The 24,663-nt window shown below is 33.4% G+C and overlaps 1 protein-coding gene across 2 annotated transcripts in view; it reads left to right on the forward strand.

Moving 5' to 3' along the window:
* Nucleotides 1-24,663, forward strand: part of CDH10 (cadherin 10) — a 48,656-nt gene that overhangs the window by 18,196 nt on the left and 5,797 nt on the right. For both annotated transcript variants that reach the window (XM_042869360.1, XM_042869362.1), the window contains exons 3-8: nucleotides 4,441-4,560; nucleotides 5,135-5,302; nucleotides 10,386-10,573; nucleotides 13,119-13,372; nucleotides 16,376-16,512; nucleotides 18,542-18,663. In XM_042869360.1, the coding sequence (XP_042725294.1) occupies nucleotides 4,441-4,560; nucleotides 5,135-5,302; nucleotides 10,386-10,573; nucleotides 13,119-13,372; nucleotides 16,376-16,512; nucleotides 18,542-18,663 (989 nt within the window). The remainder of the gene's footprint in view (nucleotides 1-4,440; nucleotides 4,561-5,134; nucleotides 5,303-10,385; nucleotides 10,574-13,118; nucleotides 13,373-16,375; nucleotides 16,513-18,541; nucleotides 18,664-24,663) is intronic.

Here is a 24,663-nt window from a genome sequence, read left to right on the forward strand (position 1 = left end):
ACTACTGTAGATAAAATGTTAATTTCTAAATATCCAGAAAACGTCCACAGTAGCTTCAATATTTTTTATCTATTATTACTGTTTTAATTATTGCCACTGCGTCCACTACTCAATCAAATAGTGCATTTAGATACTTTATACATACAGGTGTTAGAATTTTTCTACTTTGCTTAATGTTTAAAGAGTAAGAAAATAATGAAAGATAATAGCAAAGCTCTACAGCAACGCATGAAAGTAAAATACGAATGTTCTGTTCTTAAAAAAATATTTCTGTCTTCTTGCGAGTTGTGATTGAAACATTAAGAAGTCATCATTCAGCAATATTTTTTTTGTATTCACAGATGGAAGGCAGGGAAAGCAAATGTATTAGATTTTTGTAGATAGTATCTAAATCACCTAAAGTACCTAAAGGAGACATATAAGAAAGTGGTAAAGGGGCTTTATCAGGACTTTGAACCAAAAAGGGGGCAGATTTAAATTAGACATTTTCTCAGCATGGTGGAACAAGTTGTCCAGAGAAGCTGTGGATCTCAGTCCCTGAAGGTGTTTGAGGTCAGGCTGGATGGGGCTTTGAGCATCCTGTTTCTGTGATTCTGTGACTGTATATTGGTCTGCACTGAAATTCCATCTGATGAAGAACTGAAAAGGCTTCCTTATTTATTGTTCTAAAATAGAAATAATAGTATATAGTAATACCAATTTTTACCGGTTTTGCTGATTGGATTTCTAGAATCGTGTCTTTTTAAAAATGTAGTTACCTTTAGGGAAAGTATATTTAAAGAACATTGCTGAATATTCTGGAGACCCAAGTCAAGATTTCAGTTGGATTAAAAGAAAAAAATCTTAGAGCTTCCACTTTCTTTTTCATATTGACTGTGGACTAAGGAAATTTAATACTTGGAGATAAAAGAAATGTAGAGATAAATCGTAGTCTAGGATTGCCTTGTTCATCTTTCTTTTGCTGCTCATTAATCATAGTAAAGGCAGGGATAAACGGGCTAACTTCAAGATCTCACATTTAGGTCAATAGCCTTGAAGACATCTTGTTCTCCTGAAATTTTTCTGCAGATATTTTCCCTTCTTTCACTTTCTTTTTTTTTTTTTTTTTTTTTTCCACTTTCTTACAATGAAATTCTGGTTTTTACTACAGCCTTCTGTTTTGCCTCTTCTTCACTCTCCATGTCTTCTTGATCAAGACTTCTTTTCAGAACAGTACACCACTTCTTTTATTTGATGTTGTTTCTCTGTTCATCTATGGTAGCTAGATACAATTTAATCATTATTTATCCTTATTTCATTCTATATCTTCAGTGCTAAGCAAAATTTTATGAATCTTTTTCCCAGAAGCACTTTGCATTTCTATCTGTCGTGCTCCCCAGCAGCTATTTTCCACTTATGCATTACAGATAACAATATACTCTTCAGTGTGATCTCTCACTGGGTTTACGTGTGATCTACAGGTTTGGTCTCCCACAGTTAGCTTGTCATCCCTAACTGTGGCTATCTTTTTGTCTTCAGACAGCATTTTGAGTTACTATTGTTTGGGTTTCTCCCCAGGCTTTTTGTTCACTCCCTCATTAGTGCTGCTTCAACAACTTCCAGAGCTTAATTCTTTTCTTCTGCCATACCATTTATCTCATTACACTCGCTTCTTTTTTTTCTATTACCAACATTTTTCTTTACTCTCCTTTTCATAGTTCTCACACCAAATCTTTTGTATTTCATGACTTGCAATTTTATAATGTTAATAACAGATTATGAAAAACGTGGTCATATTGCATATTTAGATATTTTACAAACCATCTTAAAAGAACCATTTTAGCATTACAAGCATCCCCTGACTTCCTTGTTTTCAGCTTATTATTTTCCAAGTTATGGTATGACCATGTAAGCAAAGTTTGCTGACATAGACTTATCTGAATATGCAACCCTTTCCACTTCTGTTATTGTGCTGTATTAAATACTTTGTTACAGGGGAGAACAGATCTCATTATTTCCTCTTTTCTACCAGAAAGAACAAAAGGTTTTTGCTAATTCAACTTGTTACTTGAATGCATAATTTACCACTGAGGGCAGATGCATTTAAATAGTTCATAACTCACTTGAGTATAGGAAATAAGTTACAAATTCAGCTCTACAATATATATCTGCTGTTTATATTCCCCTCCTTGCTCCCAGTTAATTATCTTCAGTGATTCGTCTCTAATATTTCTATATCATAAATACACGGTGAGGCTGAAGTCATTAATGCTTATATGTTGTCTGGAGATGTTCGCAAAGCAACCATTTAAAAGGGCCAAGTGTATTAATTACTGTTATAGTATCAGACACTAGGGAAATTCAAAGTATAATTAAAATCATTTTCAAATATGCCTTCTGAAAATTGCAATAACGTGACAAATGGCAGTTTGTTTCTGGGTCTAGCATGCATCCATGTAATTCTAGTTTACTGTGTAATGAAATTAAAAGAATATGAGAAGGAAGTTGTATAATTCAAAGTCTTATTCATGCCTGAGTAATACTATAGCCACATTCTTCGTAATGTCATCGCTGTGTCCCTTATGTCCTATTGTAGAGTTCAGATTAGCCTTTGGATCCTGATGATTCTCACATAAAAGGCAGAGAGCAAGACTTGGACTAAATGGCGAGGACTAAGTTCACATCTCACATCATCACGAATGATCAAAATCAGTGCCTTGGGATGTCCAAACTTCAGACTGGTGCATACAATATACTACTAGTATTGAGTTATCAGTTGTCTTCAGCGACTTCAGTGAATGAATATAAAGTAGAAGAATTTTTTTTTTTTTTTTTTTATAATGACATGTTAGTCTGCGTTTGCATATCAAAAGTATTTGCCAGTTTGTGGAGGAAAGAGAAAGGATTATATCCTGAGAGCTGTGTACATAAAAAGAAAATGATATCACACTGAAGAAGTACTTGTCTGTATTCTTTTAGGTTTTTTTTTCTATTGTTTTATTATTTTAACTCGTGGAACTAAGGTTACCAAACATTATTTGTTCTTATCTTTCTTTTACGCAATACTACTCTGCTATTTCAGAGCAAGTAATGTTTAGGAGCTAGCATGCACAATCGCACAGCAGTTTGCTGCATGCTAGGATGGTCTAAGCAGTGCATTTCAGATTCAATGAAATACTCCTTATTCAACCACAAGGCCTCTATGTATTTTAACAGAAATATCTTCAACAGATTTAAGATAGAGTTTTGTGTGGCCTATGAGACACTTGTGAATCAGAAATTGGCCAAGTTTTTAAGACAGCTCTCCCAACAGTATTTTAGTTAACAAATGTTCTCATTTTCACCCTATTCTGGATGCTTACTAAAACAGTCATTAGTTCTTTGGAAAGTATTCAAAGCTTCCTTTTTTTTTTTTTTTTCATTATATTTGTGCAGCTTTTTTAATTTTTTAATTTTGTGTTTGAGGCTCTGCTCTGTTCAATCAATGATTCACTCTATTTTAAAATCAGTAATAATGTTGCTAGGAATTTGCCTGTTATTGACTTCTTTATGAGATGCAAGTACTTTTAGGGCCTTGCTGACATAAGCATTTCTGTTCTAATACAGTTGAAACCTAAACATTTCTGAAAACTCATCACTGACTAATAAGTTAGACACATTATCATATCATTGATACTGGCAAAATTGTTCACATGACTGAACAACTGATTTATCAAAAGTAGATCTGTCATCAACTTGTGAATTCTCAGAGAAACAGAGGAAGCTTAGCTTTTATTTCTATTTATGCATGTTTTCCTATGCATGTTAGAATAAATATGTAACGTAGCTCTGAGAGGGAATAAATAGTTCTTCCATATTACTTCAATTTACAGATGCTTTATTTCAGAATATTGGGCAGTATTTAGTTGAAAGGATACAACTGAGGTAAACAAGACCTTATGACAGTATTTCTTCTGCTAATATCTGTTTTTCCACTTAAAGGACAGGTAGAACTGATGCCTAGTTTTTTTCCAACTTCTGATGACCTATTTAAACATCTTTTTTGTCACTAATGTAAAACATTAGCTGACAACAAAAGCAAAACAAAAGAAAACATAAATTGTTCTGTGGAATGAAAAGCAGAGATCTATTGCAATAAAAATGAACGTGTCCTCTAATAACAGAAAGTGAGTACGTAAGTATGAATGAAAGATAGCAAAGTAGGGATAAGAATTCAACCACTGCTACCATTTACCTTTATTAATTGCATCTTAATTAAATTTGTGGGATTATGGAAGTTTAGATCTAATTTATATAGAATGGAACAGAACAGTGCAAGTCTGAAGTTGATTTTAAGATGATAAACATCTGAAAAATGCAGCATTAGATGAAAATTTCTGTGGGGTCTACTCAAATGGAAATTAAAGTTCTTGGATCTCTATTTAGTACCATGTGAAACTAAGCTGGCTTTTGATGCTTAAGGTACCTCCGTCGTGCAAGTCACAGCTACGGATGCCGATGACCCTTCGTATGGTAACAGTGCCAGAATCATTTACAGCATACTTCAGGGGCAGCCATATTTTTCTGTGGAACCAGAAACAGGTAAGGAAACTTGCTCTTTCATTTTGAAAATCACCCTAAGAAAAATTTAAAAGCTAACTGAAATGAAATAATATATTTTGCTGTTTTCATTATAACTTATCGTGAGTTTTTACATTTATAATAAGAACTATTATTACTGTTAATGCTATGAAGTGTAAGTAATGTTACAGTGGTACAATTGAAATAGCTACAACAGTTTGAGGATCTAAGTGATAAAGGCAAGAAGAAGGATTTGTGTACCAGAAAATGTTGCTTGGGTTTTTCTTACAGTTCTTGTTAGTCTAATAACGTGTTCTTTCTACCCACTAACCTTGTCTTGTGTAAGTATCTTGAATCACCTTTAGCTTGGGATGTAAACTTGAAAGGGAGCTGTGATGTAGAATGAAGGGGATTTTTTTAACAGATTGTACTGAAGACTATTTATAAAGCTTATGAACATAAATTTATACTTTAGAGCATGAAATGAATATTTTAAAAATGCATTTCACAGACTAATACAAAAAAGGATGCAGTAGATTGCTGCATGTCAAAAATAAAAGGATGATTAACAATTTTTGTTTGCTCTTTATTTAAGGCATCATCCGGACTGCTTTACCAAATATGAACAGAGAGAACAGGGAGCAGTACCAAGTGGTTATCCAGGCAAAGGACATGGGAGGCCAGATGGGTGGATTATCAGGGACCACCACTGTGAACATCACTTTGACTGATGTCAATGACAATCCACCTCGATTTCCCCAGAGTAAGCTGCACTTAATTGTTGTCCTGCAGTATAAGAGGTTCAAACTAAAGAGTTAAGCAATGACCATCTGGTTTAATTTACAGTAAATCTAGATTACAGGGCACACATGAACAACAACAACAAAAAGGCTTATATACTGATTTATTCACTATTATTAAAGCAGAATATTAAATGTTACAGCACTTGTTTGTTAGGAAAACATTTACATGATCAGCTATAGCGATGGCAGGCCTAGGATACCTTCCAGTTCTATGTGAAAGGGTGAGACGTGAATTCATAAGAGCATTAGAGCAGTGTTTTTCTTTCCCCATAGATATTACTTAATTCCTAGAGATTTCCCTACCAGAAAATAAAACATGTAGTTGTTGCAGATATACAGAAATGCTTGAATTGTATTATCTGCTTAAATATTTAATCATGGAGAACCTGAAAAAGGAATTACTTGAAGGAAATCAAGTAGATTTGTACTTCTCTACTTATAGTGTTCCACAATCTGATAGACGTCCAAAAGGGAAGTAAATGACATTTAACTTATTTTTTTGATTACTTATGCTGTCCAAAGCATTTTATACTGATTTTTAACTTTTGATAGTATAGCTATCAAGGCATTTTATCCTCAAATTAAAGTATGAAACCATTATTAGTCTCTACATAATGTGGAAATTTTATCTAACTAGAAATTCATTAAGGTTTTGTATTTTAAATGTATTTAAAACATTTTGTATGTATTGAATTCATAATATTTGCAAAATGGTTTGATCATAAACAATTTAGGTTATCCTCAACAAACATTTTCTTCTGTGTAACTCCACTAAATCCAGTAGTCACTGACGATCATCCTCCAGGCTCAAAATAAGTGACACTGGTTCTGACTTTATTATGTTCTTTATGGTACAAATTGAGCATGCACTTTTGTTCAATTTAGCATTGTAATTGAAGCATATATGTGTTTAGCTAAGGTGGTTATCAGCATGGGAATTAAAATACACTCAAATAGGAATATCACAAGCAATTGAATGTTTATAGTTTGTGCATAGCTACACAAGCCCTATTCTGGACAGAATTTATTGTTGATTTGTCTTTTTATGGCCTGTATTCCCACAGTGTTTTAAAGTGTTAAGTATGCAGTTAAGCCTTCCCTGTTCTCTTCTCTCTTCTTCCTTCCTTGTTGTCTTTCTGTTTTGTTTTTCTTGTTTCTTAAATATTGTGTGAAATTAATACCTAAAGCAGTGGAATCGACTTTCTAGACTGTGTTTACATGACTTAAGTGGTAGTCCACCACCATATTCATTGGACTCAGATGAGGATCTGGTGTAGCATCCCAGGAATATATGTGCACTTTTCTATTGTCTGTATGAATCAGATGGGACCTTTTGTTTAAATTAATTTTAATTCTTGGTGGGCTTTCGTTTTACTTTGTTTTTCTCTCTGCCATGCTAACTACAAACATTTCACTAGAAATGAAATTTAAAATATTTATGAAGGTTAATGTAATTTCACTTGTTATAACAAAGTTGAAAGTCAGCGGTTACTTTTTTTTTTAAGAATCTTTATTTTAATCTCTAAATAGAATTCAATGAGACTGTGAGAACTGATGCCTGTTCAGTTCTGTCCTACTAATAACAGACTCCTGTTAGGTTCATAAGATTATTGTATTCTTCCAAAATTTATCAATTATTAAAAATTTTCATATGTTTTCATAGGACTCAGGAGCATAAAAGGATGAATTAAACTTCTCCCACAAAGAAATGCACTGGAATTAAGAAAAACTGTGAAAACTATGAAAACAGCTTTGATTCCTCTTTGCCCTAATGTAGAGAACTGGGGCCTCTTCAGATTATTTTTCCACTCTTAAAAATCCCCTTAAAAGAGTATCTATATCAGTGACTGTTTCTCTAAGTGACTGTTCTTCTGTGATCACATGCTGACATTTAGCACAAAATCTTTCCTCTGCACCCACTCCAACAGCTCCACAACCTTTCTGTGCTGGAGGCCATGAGTTTGGACACAGTACTACAGACAGGGTCATACAAGGACAGTAGAGGGGGTCAGTCACCTCCCTCTTCTTGCTGGCCAACCTTCTTTTGGTGTAGCCCAGAGAATTCTTAGCCTTCTGGGCTGTAAGCACACACTGCTGGTTCATCCACCAGGACTCGCAATCCTTCTCTGTAGGATTGCACTCAATGAGTTCTTCTCCCAGTCTGCACACATATCTGGGATTGCCCTGATTCAGCCTCAACACGTTCCATGTGGCCTTGTTAAACTTCATTAGTTTCACATGGGTTCCATTTTCAATTCCATCCATGTCTCTTTGGATGGCATCCCATTCTTCTATTGTGTCAGTTGCACTGCTCAACTTGGTCTTGTTAGCAAACTTGATGAGAATGCACTCTATCCTCCCTGTGTGTTAAAAAACACTTGCTCCAAAATTGACCCTTGGAGGCCCCTACTTGTGACATGGAACCATTGACAACAATGTTCTGGCTACAGTCAACCAAACAATTCTGTATTCACTGAATAGTCTACACTTCAAATTCATCTCTCTTGAAATTAGAGATAAGGATGTGATGCATATCTTGCATAAGACCAGACAGCTTACATCAGTTGCATTTCCTTTGTCTACTGATGCTATTGCTCCATCATAGAAGACTATGAGATTGGCAAGGTGTTATCTGCCCTTGGTGAACCTTGCATGTGCTATATCTCTTCCAGGAGAATCCACTCTATGATCTTCCCAGGCACAGATGTGAGGCTTACCAGCCTCTAGTTCCCCAAGTCTTCCTTTGTCCTTTTCAGTACCTGGGGATTTCACCTGGCAACCTCAACTTTTCAAATAAGATGGAGAGTGGCTTGAACAACTAAATCAGCTCTCATACTCTGGCCACTGCTCAAAAAGTTCATCAATCTGGGCACACTTGCACCCATGACATCCTGCTCATCCTTCATGGCTGATTCTGGAATTCCCCACAGCTGAAGGTCTGACAGGTCTTTCGCTCCTCTGAGGGTGACACATCAGCAGGGCAAGGCCTCTCAGTCTGGGTTTCTGTCTCAGCCTGCCCATTGTGACAGGTGGTCACCCTGTTTGTCTCAATAGAGCACTCTACTGTTCTCAGATCAGACAAAAGTGGCACCTTTTGCCCTTCCTGCTCTGCCTTCACAAACTTGTTATCAAGGTTCTGAACAGAAAGGCAATTTAAGACAGTTTTAGGATCATTGTTTCAACTGTCATACTTCCAACTGTTTTCCAGAAGTAAAGATACTGTGTACACTGACACAATATGTAGACAATCTTTCACCTTGCTTCCACTCTCTTTGCCGTACGGAGAAGCTTTTTTCTTCTCCATCTCAGGATTCTTTTAATCTTTACCAACATCTGCAAGAATATAACTCCCTGGAATAAATGCAAACAATATACGACTCTCACTGGTGAAGAAGAACAGTGAAACAAAAGGGATTTACAGTAGAGTTCTGAAAGACTAATCTAGTTTGTGTAGTTATGTTCTGATACAGTGGGTAAAGTTACAGTATCTCCCATGCTTAATGTCCTAAATAATTTCTAGTCATCAGTGACAAAAATAATAAAAGACAGTATTTTATAATATGGTGCAGATTTCTATTAATGTATAGTTTCAACATAAAATTAAAACAGTCTGTCAGATGATAGATTTCTCATTATTTTCAGCATCTGTATCCACTGTGTATCCATTTGTACTTAGCACTTTATAGATAAATTAACAAGTTGGGCATTACAGTAGAAGTCAATATAGTGTCCACAATGCACTGATTGGGGATGTAGTTTTAAGCACACAAAAAACAAACAACTGAAAAGAATAGCTGACAAACAATAAGGCTTATTACAACATATAAAATATTTGCAAAAAGAGCAGTCTTTCACTGTAGTCTCACGCAGGACTAAATAAACACTAAATGCAAGCAGAGGCTTTTTTTTTTTTTAACATTAACAGATTACACAGAGATTAAACACTAATGTAGCAAAGTACACAGATTTAGGTTTTAGATAAAGGTAATGAATATGTCAGAGCAAATGCAAGACAAATCACTTGACTGAAACACCAAAAATCAACTGCACAGAAATTAATTCATATGAATAGAATATGGAGTGTTTATGGTCATAAAGTATTAATTCTGGTGTTGTATACCAGTTTCATATCAAAAGCTGCTGAAAATTGTAAGAAATTCAATTTTACTCTTTACTAATCAATATTTAGTAAATAAAGTATATGTGAATGTGTTTGAGGCTTTTTTTTAGATTTTATTTCTTTTTTCATATTGGCAACTACAAATAATGGCAAAGTAATTCTGCAGAATAAAAGAAATTCTTAAACTTTTGAGTTAAAAAGAGTGCTTCTGTTTTTTCAGTCAGTCTCCTCAAAAACAGAAGCAGTACTTTTGTCACTCTGTATTTGCCTTGCAACATACTCTATTAAAAGAAACTGAAAATCCTCACTTCTGTTTTCCTGAGGATATGTTGGGGTTGGGCCACTGCCATTCCTCGTAATTCTTTCTGATCACACATAATTATTAATTTCCTTTATCGATTTCCTTACTTGGGTATATGCATGCTACTTCCTGAGTCCACCTACTTGTGGATTTTCATAACTTTCCCCCTGTTTATTTAACACTTTACCTGGTTATCTAATTTTGAAAGTGAAAATTTCAATTTGCTTCTTATACTTGGCGGGAGAAGTCAGGGAAGTTTTGGTGCTTCTATTGCTTTCATGGTTGTATAGATGTAAAATGCATCCCAAAAGATTCACATTAAATACTATGTGAATTAAATTATGCAAATTAAAAAAAAATGTGATCAATTATTTTCTGGAAAATAAAAATAGAAAATAAAAGGCCTTTTCAACTATTTTTCTAGGATTTTTTTCTCTGATTTTGTTTTTCTACTGTTTTCACTCTTCTACCTGAAATTCTCCTCTACAGAATTTTTTGCCTCAAATACATTACAAAGGAAAATCTCTAGAATAAAAGATAAACAAAATTCTGCACATGATGTTACTTAATGCATGTGTAATGGCTTATGGGGCTCCTGAGTGGCTCTTTGTCTCTTTGACAGGTACCATCCACCTCCGCATTCCTGAGTCTTCTCCAGTCGGGACAGCTATTGGCAGCGTCAAAGCCACAGATGCAGACATTGGAAAAAATGCAGAAGTAGAGTACAGAATTGTAGATGGTGATGGGACAGATATGTTTGACATTGTAACGCAGAGGGACACACAGGAAGGCATCATTACTGTGCGGAAGGTGCCTATTAAAAAGTTTCACTGAATGGCTTTGGTGTCAATGCTATGGAACAAGTGTTCTTTCTAAAAAAGTGCTTAGGTCATGTGATGTTGATTCTAATGCTTAATATTTGCAAATATTTCCCCACTGGTGACTCAATGGTACTGTTTCCCTTCAAGATGAACTAGAAATGACACAGGGAAGCAATATCAGTGAGACACAGAGATGCAGGTTTAAAGCATTATTGCCAGCTAAGTATGCAAAAAAATAGGCCATTCACAACGTTAGTACTAATTATTTCTGTGATTTCAAATATATTTATCGAATATTCATGCAAGCTATTCTCTTCAGCAATCAATATGCAGTTAACTCACTACTGAATAACATAGGCTTTCCTTCTTTCAGATTGTCATTCGCTCAGTTTCAATTTAGGAGACCAATATATGCCAAGAAACATAATTACAATTGTGGAAACTACCACAAGTTATATTGTTTTATTCCTGTTTCGGGCAGGTCAGCTGGTACACACAAGTAGTGCATAATAGTAGTGTACTTGTTTTAGAGCTAGCTTTAGTTCTGTTTTCTGTCGCTAAGCACTTTCATAGGTGTAAGATCTCAGAGATAGAAATGTCGTTCTCCTGGTCCTCAACAATTTTTCCTCCGGAAGTGCCTCAGTCCTTTTCTTTGGGATTTTGAGCATTTCTAAAGAATCTATGCAGTATTTCTAACACAAAATAACACCTTAAGCATTATGTAACAAACAAAACACTACTATACCACAGCATCCCTCTCCTAATCTCTTGCTAATGACAACCAAGGTAAAGATACATTCTGCAAAGACGACAGTGAGTTCCTTTTTGTAATATACGTTATTTTGTGTTCTTTCATTGAAATTTATCTGGGAAGGTTTGAAAATACCTAGTTAGGGACCAGATATTTTTCCTTTTCCTAGAAATCTGCGAAGGTTTGGCCTGTTTCTTTCTTGCTTGCTTGAGGTTTCCCACACAAACTTCTATTATATTAAATCAATAAAATATTTAAAAAATACACTAACAACTGGATGAAATGTGAGAAATTCATGTTATAAGGTATCAGCTCCAAAAATGTTACCAATGAATTACAATGAATAAATTCTTCTAGTTTTGACGTTAGCAACCTGACACATTCAGAAATTACCAGGATGCTTTCTTGTATTGATAAGTAGCTTCTCATTCAGAGAGCACAGACAACTATATTAACAAGCAAGGAAAAAAACATGCTCAGACTGTTCTATTTTGAAAGTATTTATTATTTACACACTTTATGATTTCAGTTTTCACTGGTGAGTAACTACAAAAAAACTGGTGTTTCTCTACCGCGTCCATCAGTTTCTACATATCAGTGTAAGAGAAAGATTAAATAATTGCTTAACTTCATTGTTGCTGTGTCACAATTTTATATATTTGGAGAACATGTCTTGTTTTGCTCTACGCTGGAAGGCAGCATCCCTTAACAGCAGTGTGCTGCGCTTTAAAGATAATACCAGTAGTCACATGTTTAGCTTATATAACAACACTATGATGCACTTCCTACGTATATTCTTAGATATTCTTTCTTCTGCTCTGACTGCTTTCAAAAGAAAGTTTGAAGCAGCATGAAGACTACAATTTGTCTGGACTGCATCCTTCTGCTCTAGGCTGTCTTCCTAGCACCTTGCATGAACAATATTTGCATTTAAAGGCAGCAAAGAGAAAAGAAACAAGTTTTCTACCACCCATTTTTGATGAAGGAAAATGATTTTTGTATCTCCATGAGATGTATAGGGAATTAAGGAAGTATGATTTATTAGCTAATACTTTCCATCTATGAGAGTTGGAAACATTTGAAGGAACAGATGAACGTTATTTTTTTTTTCTTGTATCTACAATTGTTTCTAGCCTTACCCTTTTGCTTCCATTTTAAAAAGGAACTGCTGACAAAAATGTTAAATCTATTTTGCGGAAAAAAAAAAAAAAGATGTTTCAGGAAATTCAGTGATGAGGAACAGAATTAAGCTCTTACTATATATAGAGCACTTTGAATCCCTGTCCTTAAAAAAAAAGAAATCTACCACTGATTTTGAAGGCCAGGTATTTGTTTGACAATTAAAATACAGAGTTTTGAGGTGTGTATATTTTTTGAATAATATCACTATTATGCACCTTGTTCTGCAGTGTCAGAATTTTAAATCAGTATTTTAAGACTTAAATGCTTATAACATTATTTCATCTTCCTATGCTTGCGAAAGAACTGCAAAATTCACCAAATGTCTAGTAAATTTGTGCTGAGAAATCTTTCTGCAACTGGGGTTATTTCAAGTATTATTTAGTTACAGAAACTACCCTTAAAATTTCTGAAAATTCTGAAAAACTGAGATTTCCTTAGTAGGGAAAGTGATTTTTACTCTGGAAAATTTGAACTGTGTTAGGGTTCTCCCAACTTGGAACAAGATCTGTGAAGGCTTCAGTCTTTGTTTTACTGTATATATAGATCAACATTTGTTCATACGTAATGTAATTTACTAGCTTATCATCATCTTCATTTTTAGCCATTGGACTATGAAACAAGAAGGCTTTATACCTTGAAAGTAGAAGCTGAGAATACCCATGTGGATCCACGCTTCTATTACCTTGGGCCTTTCAAAGATACAACTATTGTGAAAATTTCTGTAGAGGATGTAGATGAGCCTCCTGTCTTCAGTAGATCTTCTTACCTTTTTGAGGTTCATGAAGATATTGAGCTGGGGACAATAATAGGAACGGTAATGGCACGAGATCCTGATTCAGCTTCAAGCCCTATAAGGTAATCTCCGATTCTCTGTAAAGAAAGAAATTTGGTAAAGAAAATATTAAGAGACATGGTAGAAGGTGCTAATGTTCTTTCCCATATTTACTAGTGTGCCAACCAGAGTTGAAAATGATGCTATCTATTTGTAAGCCTCAGACACTACAGAGAGCAGGTGTTCACTTACACACAAGACAGAGAATAAACGCTTCTTAGTTTAATAAACTTCCTATCTCAGAAAACTTAAAATTACACACTGATTTCAAGTAGGCTCTTCAGGACTGCTTGCTTCAGAATATGAAAAATTGCAAAACTAGTGTATGGGTGAGGGATTTCACTTTTTTTTTGCCATTTAGTCCTGGAAAATATGCAGCGCCAAGCTCTGGTTCCTGCTATAAAGGCTACCAATGTGATTGGTACATAGAATAGATTTATCCTGGTGTTTCCTCAAATTCCCTAAGAAATTAGTCACTCAATGATTAATCATCAAAATATCTCTTCTGTGGATATTGCTTGATGCTATTTGCTAGATCACATCTAGCTGGATATAGTTAACTGTATCTTGTTTAGTTAGTTAGTTAGTTTGATTACTGTTGCTACAATACATAATTCTTAAGAAACAGATAAGACAAAGCTGTCCAAGTTGGATATGTCTCGCCTGAAATGCCTAACAAAGTACAAAAACTATATTTGGCAAAAAAACCCACATTATTTACTAACTTTGAAGTAAATTGTCACATGCAGCTGAATGAGGCCCAGGTGGAAAAAACTGTATTAGGAATTGAAATTGAATCTAATTTTCTCCTATGGTGATTTAAGTGTATAGAAAAGATAGCAGATGAAAGCGCCAAGCCTCTAAAATTGTAGAATATATAAATAACTTAGCAGTGCATCCTTATCCACTCTAATTTCATGAGACAGCTGACAATTTTAGCAGTTATGTTTCATAATTGTGAGTGGAAAAGGAACAAACTTGGCACTTTTACTCATTTTGTTGCTAACACAACTCAATGAACTGAAGGAATTTATTTCCTTCATCAGTATTACTTACAAAGAACAGCAATTTAAAAAGTGTTTTATATAATTTTTCTGTGTTCTGTTGATGTCTTAAGACATTCCCCTTAAGAAAATAACTTAGAAGAGGCAGGTTGGCAAAATGAAAATAATGATGGGGAAAAATCAAACAATGAAGGGGACTGTTTAGATTTAGTTTATTACAAAAAGAAAATTAAAAACTCTGATAATGTTCTTCATGGTACACAACTTTTTTTTTTTTTTTTTAAACCTTTCTTTTAATGCTACACAGTTAAAGACAGGAACTTTAAAACAATTCATACTGCATAGCTCAAATTCTTCTCTTGTATTTTCTTGTATTCTCTTCAGTATTTGCTTTGTCTCTCAACTTCAAAGAATAATCAGGTACCTAGAGTAAGTTTTTACAAGATTTTACCTCTACCAACACCAATACTAAATGCAAAGTAATATGTATTCACCCCTAACCTGAAGAGCTGACCAAAATATTTTTGAAGCTGTCATATTATTTTGGCATTAAGACAATTTGTATATTTAAATGCTAATGTTTAATTAAAAAAAATCACAGCTTCAGTTTGTAAAACTAATTCAGGTTTTAACTTTCTTTTTAAATACTTTTTTTCAAATATTAGTTTCTGTTAATTGAAATTCTAAATTGTCAAAATAAGTTATTTTCTTCTTTAAAGCTCCATGGTTTAAGGAAATCAGTTTTTTATCATATAAACAGAATAGTCATACATATAATTTCTCTGAAAAATATAAGATTTTGTTAAATTCTATAACTTACTTATAGACAACTGGGTGAAGAAAAAAAATACTTGAGCAAGTTTTTCATATAGTTTCAGAAGATTTTTGACAGTTCTTTAATTTTTCTTTGTTTAAGTTTTCTTTAATTTTGTTCTTGTTTTGTTTTTACTCATTTTGGTGTTGATTTGGATTTTTTTTTTTTTTTTTTGCTTAATAGTTTATACATATTTATTTTGTTGAAAGTGGTGAAATGTAGAAATAAAATTCATCAAACTGTTACAGATATTTTCATATTGCACCATTTTTCAATTTCACTCAATCCAGTTAAATATTATATGTAAAAATTGGCACATTTAATGAAATGTTTAGGTCAGTCATAAAAGTTAATAAAAACATAAATGACTATTTTTAACATATTGCACAATAAATTGACCCGATACTGCCAGAATTAGACAAATGATCTTTATTTTGTAAAATCTTACATTTTACTCCACATCAAAGGTTTAATCTTGACTTTGAAGGCAGTGTTGAATATTAGAAAAAAATGAAGTAAAGAACAGTTCACTGATCATTGTTTGACATATCTGTCATTTTGTGATAGAAGAAATTGTTTCCTGAAGATTTATAGCAGCTATAACACCATGAAAGATTCTTTAACATTCATAAAAGTTAAATTTCTGCATATGATCTAATTTTTATAGATTTTTTTTTTTAATTCCATCTCTGTTAATTTAACATATCCTAAAGCACAGAAATGGAGTTTATAAGAGGACTTTTGAAAAGCTCAGAAATTAGCTGTCAGTCTCAGTCTGAAGGAACTGAACATCAAAGAGAATTTTCCTTTCAAGATTAAAACAATTCTTTAATTCTTATATTGAAATTTTGACTTCATTTTTTTGTGATCTTCATGCCTGTGAATGTTCTGATGAATATTACACTGCTATATCATACTTATAACTTATGAAATCTTTCAATTTTTATTTCTCATTCTAGAGAGCTAATCATGAGAATTTTTACAAATTTGCGTGTACAATTTCAGATATAATCACTACATTAACCACCAAAGATCAGGAGGAGAAAAGAAAGGAAGCACTTCATTTACGGAAACTGAATATTTGTGTTACAAAAAGCAATCTTTTCAATATAATGCATAGAACCCAACAGCTGTACTGACTTTTGAAACAAATGCTTTCTTCCATTTTTTTTATTAATTAACAACATTTATTCTTTCTTTGAATATAGGTTTTCTCTAGATCGTCATACAGATCTAGACAGGATATTTAATATTCATTCTGGAAATGGATCCATCTATACTTCTAAGCCACTGGATCGTGAGATATCACAATGGCACAATCTCAGTGTTATAGCAGCTGAAATCAGTAAGCTAGTTTGGTATTTTTTCATTCAATTTCCCTAGCCTTTCCACTCCAATATGTGAGATATTCTGGGGAATTAAGTTGGGTATAGCTAACAGCAGCTATGTCCATCTAGCATTTTTCCACCTCATCTTTTTCTAATAATGATCATTAATATCCAAGCTACTTCTGAAATATTATTCAATTAAATAAATTGTTTCCTCCCTTTACTTTGAGGAAAATGGCAGGATTTTGATGTTACAGTAGCAGAGTTCAGGACTATAATCTATGTTTTATATATATATATTGTTTTCTTCTTTTTTTTCAGGGAAAATAAATCTTTTACCTACATCTACAATTCTTGGAATCAATACATCTTAAAAGTTAGCTAGGTTGCACTTGATCACTAAACTACAACATTTCTTGGACTATTCAAATTATAGCCTTGTAGATATTTTCACGTTGAAAGTACAAAGAAGAAAGATGAGGTCCTGCTAGACAGTTGAGATTAAAACTAATACTCCTGCAAGAAAATTTTCTAAGTGACAAAAGTCAGAACTTTGAAATAGCTAGAGTGGATCTTATGCTTTCAAAGCCAGAGAATTTTTAGGGTTAACTCTACATCACTACAAAAAGCAGAAATTGCTAATCAGCAGTGAAGTATGGTTGGAAGGAACTACAATGCAAAGAATTCAGTGGAACACCACATACACTCATTTGACCACTCTTAGTCTTCCTAGACCTATTTCTGTAGTCAGGACCCCAGGTGTCTCCTGCCATGGGTTGGTTATACCTAGCACATCCAGTAGCTATACATTTTTCTGGCAATGCATGTTCCTAAGTTTGCTCTATTTCACATCCCTGCCCACTACTTTAAAAGCAATACTCAGAAGTACTTATGTATTAAAGAAACTTATAATTTTATGCCTCTATCATAACATTAAATTACTTCCTTGTCAGGATAGTTAGAGAGAATTTACATTGTAGACCTACGTAGAGTAGCTAAACTTCTCCAAAGGGATACATTAGTTCTGGAGAAAGTATGGAAGGAGGAAATTAGTTTAAAAATGTTAACTCTGAAGCATGACTCAGTCAGAGAGCAACTATAAGAACAGAACATATTTGGAAAGTTAGTACAAAAATGCAAAAGGATGTGAAAACTGTGTCCAAAACCTGCCATTTTAAACATTTCAGCATATTAAAGGACCAACATCACACTCTCCAACAAAAATGTTGTAAGTTACTTGTGAAGGTAACATCAGTTTTTCCTGAACGTTTCATGTTTTATTTGTTGCATCTTAAAAGGAAAATAAAACCAAAACAAACAAAAAAATCCCAAGTAATTTTGAATAATTTCTATTGTTATTTATCTATTCCATTAAAGTAGCAAAATCATACAGTTTTTAAGCTGTTGGATATCCAGCACAATTCTAAGCAGTAGCTGCATTTTTAGTCTAAGACATTATTTCAGATTCTTTGTAGGTCAGATCGATCTGCAAGGGAGCACATTCTAAATGATACTAAGGTCAGAACATTTGAGGAGATGGGTTAAAACCAACAACAGTAACCACTTCTAAGGTCTGAAAAATTATATTTGTATTTTTTAAGGCAATTTAAACATAAAAACTCTAATTGGTTCTCATTTTTATTGGTATACTTTGACTTTTTTGAATTTTCTCCCTGCTTACTAAGACATAGGAGAGGTTTAATAATAGGTCTCTTTTATGTTAAACCAATTGCAAATCATTTTATAATTCAAAACTTTATATCAGAAAGATACACTTGAATCCACAAAATAAATTTGTCATTATAGCAATGGACATATTTTCTATGTGCTATATTTACATTGAACACCAGCAGTGGCAGCCACTAATTTCTTGTAAATGTCTTAATTGCTCACTAGATTCAAATACATACATTTTTTTAATCAAAGTCATCCTCTTACTTTTTCACCAATTTCAAACCTAATCTTGAATATCTCTTGCTCATTAAATTTGGAAGATAGAATACTTTTAGTAGTAAGTTAAATTCATTCTTCTTTCTCTCTTGTCAGACAACCCGAAAGATACTACCCGTGTTCCTGTTTATGTAAGAATTTTGGATGTTAATGACAATGCCCCACAGTTTGCTGTATTCTATGATACTTTTGTTTGTGAAAATGCAAGAGCTGGACAGGTATGACTTTTATAAAACATTTTCTACTGTCTCATTTGGCTACGGTACTCAATTGTTGATTATTCTTGCCTGTTATTTAGGAGAAAATATGTCCAAAACGTCTTTCAGATGTTGAAAATGAACATAGCAGGTATCGTACTACGTGAGTCTTAAAGTGAAATATCAATTTATTTCAACAACAACAGCGTGTGAATTAGCACATTCCTCAACCTAATGCTGTAGTATTTTTGCCTATTTAGATCAGCTCAAGAAATATGGGTATAATTAGCTTTGCCGTTACCTTCTCAGAGAAAGCAAAATGTTATACTTAATTATTGAAAAAAAAGTTTTATCGATCTTTTCAATAACTCACAAGTGGCAAACCTTACATATAGTTCCATGCTAGTGGTGATTACACAACATATGCATCTGTCACACTTTCCTTTTCTTTTCCAATTGTAATATTTGTCTTTCATTATTCCAGCAAAAGTTTCTGAAAGTAAAGCACAAAATATGAATTTTTTTGAAATGGCAATACATGATTTTGATTTACTTCTTACAGACTACAGAAGGCCTATTTGAATTTAAGTAGAAGGACTGCAGTGCTTAATACCTAGTTCCTAACAGGCAGCTGCATATTAGAAACACTAAGAACTGTTTGCCTATTACAGCACAGCACGTCCCAGAGCACAGTCAGGCAGCAATAAATGCTTTAAAATGGTCACAGTAGAACCTCAGTGCAAGCATTTCAGATGGGAGATGTGTTAGTATCTCTTAACTGTTTCAGTCCTACAGGTATTACATTCAGTTTGCATCACAAGTTTTGCACTCAGGCTGCCATTCTTTTTTTCTAAAGCAACAGTAGTCAGAAAGTACAACAAAGAACTTACATTTCATGGTTATAACATATTAAATACTTAAAAATATTAAGCAATATTTGCTATTAGTAGCATTTCAAGATGATTAGAGCTGTATAAATGGAAATCTTGGGCAAAACATCTAAAATTTCTGATAGTTATATTGTCTCCTGTGATAGTTGTATTGTTGCCTGTGTATACTAATATAAGATTTTAATTAATTCAAATTTTAGATATAGAATTAAAATTAAAAATGTAGAATACTGATTTTTTTCTTCCAGCACCAGCACCTCTGGCCGAAAAAAAACCAGCAATGCATCAGTGCACAAATTAACCACAATTCTCTTCACATTCAGAAATGGCCGTCAGTTAAAAAAGGAAATAAGAAAGCACTTTAAGTACTTACATCTAATAAATAAGGAACTAAATGTATGTACAAAATTATACATGTTTATTTGAATTATAAAGCTCAGAAGGGTCTCCCTTGCTAGAACGAAGTGGCAATATTAGATATACTACATTATGATAACCAATTTTATTTATTATATAATTATAATAATTAAATAATCATTTAACACTGTCTGAATTTTTAAATAAGTCTTAAAATAAAATCAATTCACAGGAAGAGAAATGAAAAATTCAATTCAGGATAACAAGAATAATCTATTTGAATGTAATTATATTCTCGTTTACAGGTAGATCAGTAATGAGTCATTATTTTAGAATTCAGTCTGTCTTGAGGGATTGAATTAAATTAATCCATACTAAGTATGGCTTGGATCCTCCCACATCAGCTATTTCTCTTTTCTGTTCAATTTTCTCCTCCTCCTTCCCCCCCCCCCCCCTTTTTTTTTTTTTCTTTTTCTTTTTTTTCCTTTTTGACTGTTCACCATGCTTTGTTATTCTGGTCACTTTTATATATATATAAACATATGTATCTGTGGGATTCTAAATTTATGTGAAATGGAATGTTACTGAGTAACAAACATACAGCCAATGGTATAGGCCTTGCAGTAACAGATGTGGATACGCACAGGAGCACAGCAATGCTCTGGCCTTCTTAAAGACCATGCCCGTTTGCTGAAGGACTTCCTTCCTGAGCTAGAGCAGAGATGTAAACTGCATGTTTCCTTGCAGCTTTCAAAGACTTAGTCAGAAATAATTAGGAAAGTTGTGTTTTTATGTTAGGGTTTCCAAGCATGCCGTCTTCCTTTTATAAACCTTCATTTTACTGAATATATACATACCTACTATCTTTTTACTTGCTGCAGAATTATATAAAATCAGTCTATATCATTTTGAATTCTCTTTCAAAGATACCTTAAAATATGTATGATTTGTTTTTTTCTTCTTTTTCCCTGAATCTTAAGTCCTCATACGTTATACAAGCAGACTCGATTTCTGTCACCACTTCTTTTTTATATTGCTTATCATTAACTCATTTGAATCATATATTAAAAAAAATACCTTTGTTTCATCAGGAATATTTTTCCAACAGTAACATTGCTTAAAAATGGTGCAATGCTATAAAGCACCTGAGCTCCTCTGGATTGGCTCTGTCTTCCCATCAGGTGCTCAATCACTGGTTCAGGCCATATAGCATTTCTGCTACACATGGCTTTTGATATCTTTATATTTCCAACAATTTCATTACATTTTATATATTCCAGTGTTTATAGTGATGTCAGAATTTTCTTCTTGAACCATTTTATTCAATAATTCTCAGCGCTTTACTCTGACTAATTACAGTAAAATAAAACTTTTGTAATGGAATTCAATATAGAATTTTCAAACAGGTTTTTTTGTTGTTGTTATTTAATAACATATTTTATGATTATTTGTTTATTTTTGCATAGAGTTTAAAAACAAATGCTTAGCTTATTTATGTAAAAAAAAAAAAATCATTTACATTTTCAGAAGACCTAAAAACCACAAAGTTGAGTAGTTTTGGAATAAACAACCAATACAGCAACCGCCTTTCTACTTTTTTATCTTTTTTTCTAGTAGCTAGCAACATTCTTTGACTAGTTTTGTTTCCTTATATTTCTGTCTGTTTTCAACTGGAGAAACTGTCTCATCTTTCCAGTTATTACTGCTTCTTGACACTGAGAAGCAACTTAGAGTGAGATTAATGGAGGTATCCCATAGTAAATTAATATGAGAAAATAATGCTTTATACCATATAAATTGCATGAAACCATATAAATTGTAGGATTAATACAGTTGTTAACAATATCAGAAAATATATGCAAAAATGTGATAAAATGTTTCCACCTTCTGTTCATTTATTTTGTTTAAGCTAACCCAAAGTCACACTCTCTCTCCCCACTTCCTATCCCACTGCAATTAAACAGATCAAAAAAGCACCAAATGTAATATTTGTGTTTTGATACACTGCTTGGAGCAATGAATAATTACCAGGCTTGCCCCTCATCATATCTCAAAAACAAATAAATTTCTGTCAATATTATATTCATATTAATACATATCATGTTATGCAAGAACCCCTTTGGATTAATAATGACGTGGTGTCAGCACAATTACCAAAGCAGCTACTCTAGCTGTGAAAGCTGTGAAGAACAATTTTATTACAACTTCAGGGAAAAACAACAACAACAACAAACACATAGCCAGATTTCTATTCTTTGAAATTCCATTGACAGTATTTAAACTTTCTGATACAAATAGCTATTTCTTGGTAGGCTTTCATAGGCTTTCATTTTCTTTCTGGAAGTCTGTTATGTTAAATCAATTTCTCATGAAAAGGCATAGGGATAGTAGACCTTGGTCATATTTTTTTTTCTTCAGTGTCCCATGTAGTTCAACAGGATTTGTAATTAGATATGAGTGCTTGGATAGATGTTTATTCATTTATTTAACATTATTTTAAAAAAATGATACAAAATCGTACAGACAAACTGATGAGAATGAGAATTGAAAGCATTAATATTTCAGTATCATTCAGTTTCTCTAAGAAATAACAAGAATGTACATTACCAGCAGCATATATGCTGTAAGACAAAATATCTATATTTAAAATGTAATCTTCAAAATGTAAATATTTATATTTAGAATGTAAAATGTAACAGTAGGTGACCTGTAAGGCTGAGTTTACTGCCTACCATTTCGATTCTACTAAAATGTAGATTTATACTTAGAAGACACTGAGAAAGGAAAAGGCTACTAGGAGACTAATACACATCTTGATTACAAATAAAGAGGTGTACCCAATGAGAAATGTTGTCTTGTTCTTCAAGTGGATTTGCTTATATTTAACAGACTCTAAATAGTTACCCTGCGATCAATAACTGCCCAGAGGTTTCTGAGTCAGGCAAATAAGAGTATACTAAAGGCTGTATGAGTCCTTGAAGCTTCAAGAATGAGTCTGTGTTAAGGAAAATACAGATACTATTCCAGGTGGCTGCCTAGCACCTGTGCAAAAGGGAAAGCTAGTACAACACAGCTCTCATGGTTAATTACACTCATAATTACTTCCATCAGTTCTGTGCCTGTAAACAGTTGGATAATAATCAGATGAAAATCGTTGATTCATTGGATTTACCTGCAGAACACAGTGGTGGAGCATGCTTAAAGTGTTTAGATTTGTGAAAATGATTAAAAATTTGTGTGAACAAAGGCACATTTTCATAACATGCATACAGTGCCCCAAGATGACTGAAACTGAAACACTGGAGCAGCAATCACAATAAATACAGGCTGAAAATCTGTAAAAGAACACTTACTGGAAGAATCACTGTCACATTGTAGTTGCTTGGACTAGGTTAGAAAACAAGATATTACTCCAACCCATGCCTTCATTAGACAGGACTTGGAGAATAGAAGGAACTAATGGCTAGTATGAAAAAACTGTAAACAGTGGCTGTTCTACAGAGTGGTTATCAGTGTCACTTCTTTGTTTTGACAAGAACCTGTGAAATAACAGACATTGAAGGAAACAAGTATAAAGGAGCTATTTTGACAACAAAAAACAGTAATGTACTTGAGAAGCATACTTCAACCTATCCTCAAAAAGATGTGACAACTTTTTTTGCTCAAGTCAACAGAAAGCAAGCCAAATAATGTTTTTGGACATGGAATCTTATCTGCCATCCAAGTCTCTGGTGGTGCTGTTATTCTCTTCAAGAGATATGGAATAGGCAAGCAAAAAAATCATCTAAAAACCTATATCACTGACTGTGGTCTACATCTGTATTTTAAGTGCTTTCTGGCAAATATATCAGGAACCTGCTGGACAGGTCTTACTGGTATGTTGTAGCCATGTATTGTCTGAATACACTTCAGAAAATGTGCAGTGCTTTGAAAAGCTGACAGAAAGATGCTGCTTCCTTCAAAGACCACGTGCACTGATGTAAAATAACTCCATCTACACTGTTGAAAAGCACATGCTTCTTATGATGACATACAGGTGGAACTCAGGTGCACTACAGGTAGTGCAAGGAGAACTTTCCACGCTGACATGTGAGATGATGAGTGCTTGCTTTATGAATATGTGTCTTTCTTTGAAAAGGGGCTATTAATGGACTTCCTGTGTAAAAATTCAGTAATATTTTCACTTGCAAGAATTTCTGTAAATATATTAAAATAGAATTAAAAATATATCTCTGGTTCCAATTGAGAACAAAAGCAAAACAAATGATGCTTATCTTTGTGATTTTTTTTTTTGCAATTAGATGTAGAGATGTTGTAAATAACAATGTATCTATACACATTATCTCATTAAGATTGTCCCTAAAACTTTGCCTTTTAAAGATACACACCAGCATCTAGTGGGAAAATGCATAATATTTAGTTATTCGAGTCTTTGTTAGTATTTTTTAATTATGCAAAAATTTTCAAGTCTGAAGGATGTTTTTTACAACCTAAAACAACTTAAGAACCTACAAGCAGATTTTTTTTAAATCGTAATATAAGCAAATTATCTAAGTGACAAATAGAATGAGTATTTGAATAGAGAAGTTCCCAGAGAACTTCAATTGCTACAAGAAATTATAGACAGGTAGAAGATATTTTCCTGCTGTCTACTGCTGTTCTACTTAACTGCTGTTCTGTTAGAGTTCTGTCATTGATTGACATTGCTCTAGTAGATTAAAAATCTCTGAAAAATTTCAGGCAATAAAAAAATTTGTGTACTCATTCTAAATTA

The sequence above is a fragment of the Lagopus leucura genome, unplaced genomic scaffold, assembly GCF_019238085.1.
Source record: "Lagopus leucura isolate 7727_CA_CO unplaced genomic scaffold, USGS_WTPT01 Super-Scaffold_100002, whole genome shotgun sequence".
Lineage (NCBI taxonomy): Eukaryota > Metazoa > Chordata > Aves > Galliformes > Phasianidae > Lagopus > Lagopus leucura.